The 11,534-nt window shown below is 47.5% G+C and overlaps 1 protein-coding gene across 1 annotated transcript in view; it reads right to left on the bottom strand.

Moving 5' to 3' along the window:
- Positions 1–3,616: 3,616 nt before the first annotated feature.
- Positions 3,617–11,534, bottom strand: part of LOC137433701 (synaptogyrin-3) — a 21,169-nt gene continuing 13,251 nt past the window's right edge. The window contains exon 3 of the mRNA XM_068125968.2: positions 3,617–3,835. Within this exon, the coding sequence (XP_067982069.2) occupies positions 3,617–3,835 (219 nt within the window). The remainder of the gene's footprint in view (positions 3,836–11,534) is intronic.

Raw genomic sequence — 11,534 nt, 5'->3', positions numbered from 1 at the left:
AGGATACAAAAGTCTCTCTCTCTCTCTCTCTCTTCCTTCCCACATCTCTCTCTCTCTTCCTTCCCACATCTCTCTCTCTTCCTTCCAACATCTCTCTCTCTCTCTCTCTCTCTCTCTCTCTCTCTCTCTCTCTCTTCCTTCCCACATCTCTCTCTTTCTTCCTTCCCACATCTGAGAGAGCGTCGAAACCCCCGAACAAGCTTCCTGAGCAGAGATTATAGTGGGTGGTTTGCCATTGCCTTCCCAGCAGTAATTCGGGTAGGAATTTGTTCATGATGCCGGTGATGGCTCGCCTACTCTTCACCAAGGACACCGTGGGATCTTTAACATCCATCAACTATGTGGGCAGAACGGAACGCCCAGTTTTAAGGTGTAGGCGCTGCGGAACACCAGGTTGGCAGTTTATAGGTGGGTCTGGATTCGAACCCAGACGAGATAGCTTGGATAGGAGAGTGTGCCAACCTCTTGGCTATATCCCAAGGTGGGTATACCAGCATAACACGTTTACTATCATAAACAGAAACAAGATCCCAAGGAGACTGGCTGTTGCAGGTTAGGCCACCAAAGGTGATGTATTTCTGCACAACTGGCACGGGTTGGAGCGTCACATCATTGGGGGGAAACATTTATACACGTCACGGTGTGGATAATTAACTCGGTGTTAATCCCACTTATTTAGTGGGATGCAGGGGGTTAAAACACGAAGATGGGGTCTAGCACTCCGACTCGTACTAATTCCACGTACAAGAATGGGTTGAGGGATGGGGTCGTTCCTTTCGTGATGTAGGCATGAACTTGGCACTGCTCACGGTACGCTTGTTAGGTGACTTGGAACAAGGCCAGGAATTCTCAGCACGATTGTTTGTTTGTTTTTAAAAGAGGAAACATAGCAGCAGGTACAGTACTCTAAACCGGAACAATTCGAGGGATGCCGGGAGAAACAGACACGGCACATGTATCTGAGCGACGCTGCGCAGGTGTGGGTCGTGTAGGTAAACCACCGTGAAACAGGCCAAGCATCATCTTCACATGCAGTATCAGATAACTACAGGATATCACATCCGATTCAAACCCAATCGTTCTGAAAATGGAAGTACAGTACGTAAAATCAATTGATGCTTCGTTTCCGTGGAAAGTCGTGGCCACATTAGGGAGTACCACCAGCACTATGCCTCACCGTACATATTTGGGGTGAAAACCAAACATCCCAAAACCACGCCCCATTACCGTTCTGTTGTCCGGAAGCCACGCCCCCACTAACTTTCCGTTGTCCGGAAGCCACGCCCCCGTTACATTTCCGCTGCCCCGAAGCCACGCCCCCATTACATTTCCACTGCCCCGAAGCCACGCCCCCATTACATTTCAGCTGTTCCGAAGCAACGCCCCCATTACCGTTCCGTTGTCCGGAAGCCACGCCCCTATTAACTTTCCGTTATCCGGAAGCCACGCCCCCATTAACTTTCCGATGTCCGGAAACCACGCCCCCATTACATTTCCGCTGCCCCGAAGCCACGCCCCCATAACATTTTCGCTGCTCCGAAGCCACGCCTCCATTACATTTCTGCTGTTCCAAAGCTACGCCTCCATTACATTTCCGCTGTCCCGAAGCCACGCCTCCATTACATTTCCGCTGTCCCAAAGCCATGCCTCCATAACATTTCCGCTGTCCCAAAGCCATGCCTCCATAACATTTCCGCTGTCCCGAAGCCACGCCTCCATTACATTTCCGCTGTTCCGAAGCTACGCCTCCATTACATTTCCGCTGTCCCGAAGCCACGCCTCCATTACATTTCCGCTGTCCCAAAGCCATGCCTCCATAACATTTCCGCTGTCCCGAAGCCACGCCTCCATTACATTTCCGCTGTTCCGAAGCCACGCCTCCATTACATTTCTGCTGTTCCGAAGCCACGCCTCCATTACATTTCCGCTGTCCCGAAGCCACGCCTCCATGACATTTCCGCTGTTCCGAAGCCACGCCTCCATGACATTTCCGCTGTCCCAAAGCCACGCCTCCATAACATTTCCGCTGTCCCAAAGCCACGCCTCCATTACATTTCCGCTGTCCCAAAGCCATGCCTCCATAACATTTCCGCTGTCCCGAAGCCACGCCTCCATTACATTTCAGCTGTTCCAAAGCCACGCCTCCATTACATTTCTGCTGTTCCGAAGCCACGCCTCCATTACATTTCCGCTGTCCCGAAGCCACGCCTCCATGACATTTCCGCTGTTCCGAAGCCACGCCTCCATGACATTTCCGCTGTCCCGTATTCACACCCCCATTACATTTCTGCTGCTCCGAAGCCACGCCTCCATGACATTTCCGCTGTCCCGTATTCACGCCCCCATTACATTTCTGCTGTTCCGAAGCTACGCCTCCATTACATTTCCGCTGTTCCGTAGCCACGCCCCCATTACTCCGAAGCCACGCCCCCATTACATTTCCACTGTTCCGAAGCCACGCCTCCATTACATTTCCGCTGTCACGAAGCCACGCCTCCATTACATTTCCGCTGCCCCGAAGCCACACCGCCATTACATTTCCGTACGACCTGCACGTGAAAACGTGACCTCATGATAATTATCGATAGGTCTTTCACAAGATTTTATTGCTATGTTCGATATACCTTCATGGGTCTACACAAGTGGCACGAAGCATGCTTTTTATTTATTTATTTGCTTGTTCAACACGAAGAACAAACCGTTACATTGTCCAGAAGATAAACTGACCACCCAATAATAACGGTATGGTTTTGTCATTCAATGTTTCCAGCTTTTGATACACACCATGCCACGGAAACGTCGATCAGGGATGCTTTTACGAAGCAATTCACAACTCTCGTACAATATACAGCAAACTGGGTATACACGTGACTCCATTGACACATTTTACACAATGGAATTATCTCCCCTTTCATCACAGGTGACAATTAAATTCCGCATCGTTTTTAGATCCCCCGGACCTCCCCTGCTACCTGGTCACGACCACACGTGTGACGCATCCTAATCAAATTTCCCTTTTGCTGGTCCGCTTAATAAAATTACGGCCGTTATTAATACACCGCCCAAAATCGAAACATCGTCTTATTAAATACATGCAAAGTGAACGCTTTTGTTAAACACGCGATAATGCGGAAGATCTTGAAGCAGCTCTTTATCGGGTGAGCATTAATGTTAACGCTGAGATTGCGGAGGTTTGTTTTTATAAATTCCATTGTCACACCGAGCTCGTCACAATGATCAGCCTCGCGCATCAACACGTCTCCATGGTGATGGATTATCCGCCATTTTGTTTCCTCATGTCTATGGATTTTATCCCACAAGCTGAGTGGGATTGATTTTCAGAAAATTCCGTCAATGTCATGTAGTGGTGCAAGGACGTAAATTGTGGTATTCGAGAAGATTTGTCTTATTTTGTTTTGGGACTTGATGCTGTAGTAACCACCATCCACTGCGGTTCTTCACTTGAGGACGTATGCACCTCAGATAGGTAACAGATAAAAACAGACACTGCATGTTTTGCTGCATTTTTAGCCCCGAATCCCCCCCTCTCCCTCCCCAAACTGACATTATATATATATATATATATATATATATATATATATATATATATGCGGCCTCAGTATGGCTGTGACTGGTAACCCAGGCCGTCGGTTACGCCTTCAGGAAAGGGGTCAGACCGCTGGTATGAGTCAGCGTGCTCAACCTGACCGCTCGAGGGGTAGGGTTTGGTAAAAGGTGCCTCCTGGCTTGTCTGCCCGGGGTCCGCGTAGCTCTCGGAGAAAGTGGAATCGACACCCAAGCGAAAGCGTTTGTAGGCCAGGAACACGCTTGCAGCCTGTGGAGGAAGATACAGACAAATTAATTGAATAATGCGAGGACAGCACACTTTTGCTACCTTTTAAAACATGGAAGTGAACTTGGAAAACAGTCTACCTTTCCTCTCATTGAGGATGGATTAAAGGGCCATTTTATATTTTCAAAAGGAAAATGTATGTATATATATATATATATATATATATATATATATATTGTTATAGATCGCGGTTAGATGTTATAGACCGAGCGGTGGTGTAAGACCGCGACCTAACAAACTCACCCGATTCACCCAGACTTTGGCCGTATCGCACCGTAGCTGCCCAATGGGGAAAAGACAAAGGCGACGAATGCAAAGAGGAAAAAGAAGGCCAAGACGAAAGACAAAAGGTTTGAAATATTACTACTGAATTTATTTACTATTTACACACAAGCAACAAAAAGCAATTCAGTTTATTTACAAGTACAAGACGCAGATGACACAGTGCAAATTTAGCTTATCTACAGACTTAACTAACCCAGGACAGCACAAACAGAACACTGACTCACGCGGGGAATTGATGATAGGACTGGCGGGAGATGGATGGCTGGCGGGATAGGGAGGTCCACTGGTCCTTCAGCACGATTGACTCGTTGGGCAGCCGCCGCTCCTCCGCGGCCGTGCTCCAAACTGCCGTCCAGGCCTCACGCTGCTGTGGCTGCTGTTTCGGTGGCTCCAGCTGCAGCAAATGCAGTTGCGGTGGCTCGAGCTGCAGTTCAACTCTGGACTTCTTGGTTGGACTCAACTCCTTGGACTCCCTCTCGTCTCTCGGTAAAGGCTCATCTCCCGTCTGCCTGTCTGGTCCAAACCCTCACTCTTTCTTCTTTTCTCTCACTCCTCACCACCGCAACCACTGACCCTCCTCTGGCAACCGACTCAGACCAACTCATCTCCCGTTGCCACACCCCTGCCTTGGGTTATATAGGCCCCCGCCCCTCAACCTTTGCGAACCTCCCCCACCGCTCTTCCTCCGCCCTCTGTAGCCAAACCCCTGGCTCATGGTTGGTCGAGCGGGGCTGGTTCACTCCTCCCCCTCTATGACGAGGTGGAGACACGCCTTTCTTCCCCAACCCTGCCTCGTGGCCAATGGCGGCAATTGGATCGGAGGGGAGGTAATATGGGCAATCGAGGCTTTTGGGGATGGGAAGGAAAGGGGGTCTATTCTCTTTCACTGGTGCAATGGAGTACTTTTAATTAATGGGAGACACAGCCTTATCCTAAAACACAGAATAAGAGATAACTATCAAAAGAAAAGATATATCGTGACCTACATGTATGTTTTTCTATGGACTAACTACGGGAACGCCCTTTGACCTTTATACAACCACAACGGAGGGAGGAGGGGTGATATTTTACAACAACCTTTTACAACAACCTTTTACAACATTTTACCACCACCACAAAATAAAAAAAAACACATTCTCATATTCACAACAATATATATATATATATATATATATATATATATATATTGTAACGAATTTGAGAAAGTGTAACGAATGTGAGAATTATGGTTGGTTGTGTGGAAATGTCACCCTCCGTAATGTAAAGAAAGGTCGAAGGTCGTCCTCGTAGTTAATTCCATAAACATACACGCAGGGCACCATATATCCTTTTAAATAGTTATTCCCTTATTCCATGTAGTTTAAGGCTGTGTTTCCCAATAGTCGACTCTCCATTGCACCGAATTAAATAAGATTAGGTCCCATCTTCAAAGTGCCAGGTTTGGATGGTTTTCGCCGCAAATGGACTCCATTGAGCACGCGGTCGGTTGGAAGAAGAAAGGCGTGTCTCTGCACCTCGTCATAGAAAGGAGGAGTGAGTCGGCCCCGCTCAACCAACCCAGCACGAAGGGGTTTGGCTTGAGCGGGCGGAGAGAGAACGATCTGGGAGGTTCGCGAAGGTTCAAGGGTGGGGCTTATATAACCCGCGGGAGACGCCCCCACCTCAGATGAGCTACGGAGATGAGATACGTGCCGCGCTGCAGATGATACGTGCCGCGCTGCAGTTGAGTCCAAGCAGATGAGCTACGGAGATGAGATACGTGCCGCGCTGCAGAGGAGATACGGACCGAGGCAACGCAAGGAGCGCGTGACGCAGCAGTGCGGAAAAAGGAACTTCGCCCGCGCAGTTTGGAACCGCGGGAGTTCGCACGACCATCTCACACACTCACACAGGGGATTGCAGATGGGCAGGTGTTCCCCAATGCGTCCAGGAATGGTCCTTGTCCAGCTCTCCACCGCCCCCGGCACGTCCCGCGAAGATGGTGGCAGGCGAAGGCAGGGACTCGTAGCGTGTCTCTCGAACAAAGGGATGATGATCGAGCGGAACGGTAGAGGGTGGACTTTAGCGCGGCTGGCGGTTACTCAGCCTCGTTCACTCGCGCGGCTGAAATGCGCTATTTCGTTATAAACGCGCCTGGCTGCGCCCGCATATATGTAGCGACCAACTCCTCTTCTTCAATACACTTGGTGTTGGTTAGCGCACGCGTTCCCGTGCAATGGTCAAGTTCATCAGGCAGTACAACGCGAGTCCTTGTATCTCTCTCCCTCGCAGCAAGTCAAGTCCTCTCTCGCTTATCCGGCGTTCCTCTGCGAGTCCTCTTAGCCCTCCGATGGAAGTCCTGTCGAGGGATTTGCGCAGCGGGTTTTATAGCTACGTCCCCCGAACCTTCTGGAACTCACCAGATTCTTCTCACCACGCCCTCTGACGCCATGCCGCCGCCACCACCCTCAAACTCTGATTGGCGGCTCGTGCTTACCGTCATTGCTTCTGCCGCTCCACCTCGACTCCGCCCCGATCCTTCCTAGGCCTACCTCGTGTTAACTCGGCCAATGATCACCCAATGCTTAACAAACTGGATCGAGGCTAGGGTGGCGGGGAAATCGGTGGCAAGTAGGGCCTATCTCCCTGGCTCCTACTCAACACAGAATTAACACTGGAAGGGAACTAAGCTCACAAATACTAAGACATAACTATACTATTGCGAGGCTACATGTTGCTTGTGTGACTAACTATGGGGGACAGACTTTAACCTTTATTACACTCACTTGACAGACTCAAAACCGCAACTATATATATATATATATATATATATATATATATATATATATATATATATATATATATATATATATATATATATACATATATATACACACTGTATATATATATATATATTGTCGCGCAACTCCGATTAAAAACAAAGTTGCGGAGGCCGATGAAGAAGGCTTTAACTTCCGAGGCGAAAACTCAATAGCGGATTCCAAATCAAACACGTAAACGCGCGGAATGGCGGGACACAGCGAGAGCCCTGCAGCCTTATCTATTAAAATCAAACAGGAAACTGCGTTCAGGTATATACAGAAAATAATACAACGATTTATTAAATGAAAAGCAAGGATAGGAACATACGTGCCGGTAATGAACTATTCTAAATCGGGATCCCGCACTCCAGCCCTCAAATACAAAATGGGGGATTATGAATTACGAAAGAAACACGTCTTTTGGTGCAAAATGGACGCGGAGCTCAGGCTTATCTGTTTTTGTCGTCTTCTTCTTGTAACACGGCCCTGCTCGGCCGCCACCAGGCCTTCTCTGACTGCCTCCGAGCACCACAGCAACGCAAAGGCCTGAGCCAACGCCCACTCCGTTCGCACACGAGGCCCCAAAGCAGGACAGCAAGCTCCCCTCGCCCTCTGAACTCGTCTTCAGGATCTCCGATCTGAACTGCCTGAACTTGGTTATGGCGCTCGTCACCCAACTTCCAACTGCTCCGTTCCGAACTGCCTGTGCACACGAACTGCTGACTCAATTGCGCTCGGCAACTGCTCGTACGAACTGCCCTCGTATCAACTCTCACTCCGGACTCCACTCAACTAAACTCCTCCGGCTCAACTGAAGTGAACTCTCTACTCAGGTCAGGGCTCAGCTCTCATCTCAACTCTCGTCTTATCTCCCGAAAATGGCGTCCGACCCTCGGTAATATCTCCGGCTGATGACGTCACATTGGTGCAATGCTCAGCCAATCAGAGCCCCCCACGACTCGCCGCCTCATCCAGGTCACACCCACTGCGCCACTGCCACTCCTGTCCCCGACCCCGTGGTCCTTGTGTTATAGCACGTGCTATGCGAGGCGGGTAGGCCTCTCGGAGGTGTAAATGGTGGCGGCCAATTGTGGCGGTGTTCCAGCCCGATTTCTTCCTAAGTCATGTCAGGGGGAAGGGCGTCATTTAGTGTTGTACTAAAGGTCCTAACTAATGTTTATGTGGTTTGCAGTGCCATAATGGACAAAGGTTTGATTACCAGGTGAGACATACAAGGGCTATACTCATTATTCCCTAACTAACTATCACCTGAATCTCCTGGTAGATTCACAATCATACATATTATCCCGACAAATGCCTAAACATGAAGAACTTATTACAGGTAGATTCCCTATCGCGACAGTCGAATACCTACCTATACAGATCTACCTGGCTCTAGATATTGCTTTACCCCCAGACATAACGATATATATATACTGTATATATATACAACAACAACAACAACAACAACAACATGCATTTTAAAGGCCATTTTCCCTGCTAGAGCGGGGGTTAGCCTTGCGGTCCCCATGACAATCTTCTCCATTTTGCCCTATTTTCTGCATCTCTCCTTCTTAACCCCCTTGCCCGCTCCAATAACTTTATTGCTCAGTACGAGCCACACTCCAGAGGGTCACCTTTCCCCTTGTATAGAGGGACGAGGGTACTCAGTTCCCAATCCACTGGAATGCGGCCTTCTTTCACCACCAGATTACAGATCTCTGTCATTCTCTTCACACCCAACTTCCTGCTGCCTTCAACATATCTCCCACAACTCCCGTCGGCCCTCCAGCTTTTCTACTTTTCATTGCTTTTATCGCTTCCTCAAGTTCCTTCTCAGTTATCTTCTCTGCCAATCCTAAACCTGGGTTACTCTCTATGTTGCCATCCCATTCATTCTCTGTATTCAACAGCATTTCCATATATCTTTTCCATCTTCCTTTAATTCCATCTGGGTCGACAACGATTTGTCCCACTTCATCCTTCAAGCAACTCACCCCCATCACATCACACCTCTCTTTCGCTATCTGCTTTGCAATCCTGAATACTGCTCTCTGACCCTCTTCCGAATCCAAGCGTTCTCCGAACATTTTCCGACATGCCCCCTGCGCCTTTGCTACCTCTTTCTTTGCAGCCTTCTTGGCTGCCTTATAACTTTCATGCTCTGCTGTTTCTGCTCCCGTACCCTTCGCCTTCTGCCACTCCTTGAACTTCTTCCTCTTCTCGTCAATCCTCTTTCCAACTTCATCATCCCACCACCATGTTTCCGAGTGCCTCGGTGGTCCTTTTGTCCATCCACATACCTCACCAATGGCTCCCAACAGACGAGCTTTCATTGACATCCAACCACTTTCAAGCTCAACCACATCATCTTCTACCCACTCAGCCTCTCTTTTAATGCCTCCCTTACTGTCACCTCTTTGAACCTCCACACATTCATTCTCGGTTGGTACTTCACCCGCCGAGCTCTCCTCACACCTTTCACCCTTATGTCGCAGACAACCAAGTGGTGCTGTGAAACAGCCTCCTCCCCCGGGATCACCTTTGTGTCCCGGAGGTGCCCCCTGTCTCGCCTATGCACCATCAGGTAGTCAACGGTTGTCGTCGACCCACCTGACGTGTATGTAACAAGCTTATTATCCTCTATCTGGAACTGAGTATTACAAATCAACAAATCAGCTCCATCAGCAAACTCCAAAATCCTTTCACCTTCTCCATTTCTCACACCATATCCGTAACCCCCATGAACTCCCTCAAAACCATCCATACTCCTTCCCACATGTCCATTTAGGTCTCCTCCTACCACAACAACTTCCTCATCTTTCACGTTTTCCATCAGCTTCTCTATCGCACACCAGAACTTGTCCTTCTCTTCATCGCTCCGACCAACCTGCGGAGCATATCCCGAGATGACGTTCACCAAGAGCTTTCCAATCATCATTTTCACCATCATCAACCTATCACTCACTCTAGTCACACTCACCACACTGTCTACAAACTCCTCAGAAAACAGGACACCAACACCATTCACGCCCTCCAGGCACCCTTGCCACACAAACTTGTATTTCTGTCCCTGCCTACCCTTCACCATTCTCACACCACTTCCCTTCCATCTCGTCTCTTGCACACAACATATGTCCACTCTTCTTCTGACCAATACTTCCACCACTTCTCCTGATCTCCCTGTCATTGTCCCTACATTCCATGTCCCAAACCTCAGAAACCGATCTCCACTTCGGGCTGTACCCTGCCCATATGTAGTTGTAATTGTCATGGTTCTCTTTTTGAGGCAATGTTTTTATGGCCGGATGCCCTTCCTGACGCCAACCCTCTTAGTCGTCTCTTATGACACGCAGGGGATACGGTGTACCTATTATTATCCAGGGTACACACTGGGAAACGTTTAAAACATGGAAATTCTGGGGGGGGGGGGGGGGGGGGGGGGTGTCAGCATCACGGTTGCGGTTTAAACATATTTAAATAATATTTAAACAAAACCATGAAAAACAATCTGGGAAAAGTCTCAGTGAGAATGTGGATTTGAGAAAGCAGGAGCAGAGGTGGAAGAAAAACGAGATATAGGGTGCGGGGCACAAGTCGAGACGAGGAGGAGAGCGAACAAGCACGTGTCCGGGAGGAGAGAAAGAATTAATATAGAATTTTTTTGTTTGTCTGTTTATTTGTTTGTTCTGTTTTCAAAACGCTGGACAAAGGGTAAGATGTTCGTGAGAGGTAGGGGGGAGAAAAGAAAATCAAAGAAACAAGCAAATACTATGAAGGAATGAACCCATATTCACAAAACACTGACGGGGGGGGGGGGGGGGGAGGGAGCCTGGAGAGGCCATGCCGCACGAGGCGCATTAAGCGCGAACAAAAAAAACGACTAATTACACACAAATTTGCAACAACTACAAAACCAAAACCAAATAGAAACACAGAATAACACATACACAACAAAATACCCAGCGGAAATTTGACAAAGAAACGAACGGGAAAACACTCAAACTTTGATGCCGTGGAGAGATCGAAGCAAGCCTCGTCGCTCGAGGGACCGGAAGTGAAATATACACAAATATACACAAAATAATAAATAATAAATGTCTGAAATATATATCTGAAATATCTGATATCAAAAATATATCTGAAATATATCAGATATATTTGAAATATATCATATATATATATATATGATATCAGATATATATATGACATCTGAAATATATCAAAAATATCTGAAATATATCAGATATATTTGAAATATATCATATATATATATATGATATCAGATATATATATATGATATCTGAAATATATCAAAAATATCTGGAATATATATATTGTTGCGGTTTTGGGAAACCACTAAAAATGGCAACCACCATACACACTATACATGTCCCTTCCAGTAGTTTTTTCATAGCAGACCATTATCTTAGCCCCTTCCCCTTATTTTGGGTTAGTATGTCTTTATGCATTGGGAAGGGAAAGATAGGGCCTCCACTCATAAGGGACAAAAATTAAATTAAATTTTGTTCAACAAAGTGATTCTATGATTATATTTTTTATCTCCAATTGCATTGTTTATTTGTTCTATGCTT

This window comes from Myxine glutinosa, chromosome 10 (genome assembly GCF_964187855.1).
Source record: "Myxine glutinosa chromosome 10, kmMyxGlut1.1, whole genome shotgun sequence".
Classification (NCBI taxonomy): Eukaryota; Metazoa; Chordata; class Myxini; order Myxiniformes; family Myxinidae; genus Myxine; species Myxine glutinosa.
The sequence above is the reverse complement of the archived record's forward strand: the minus strand, read 5'-3'. Positions and strand labels throughout refer to the sequence as shown.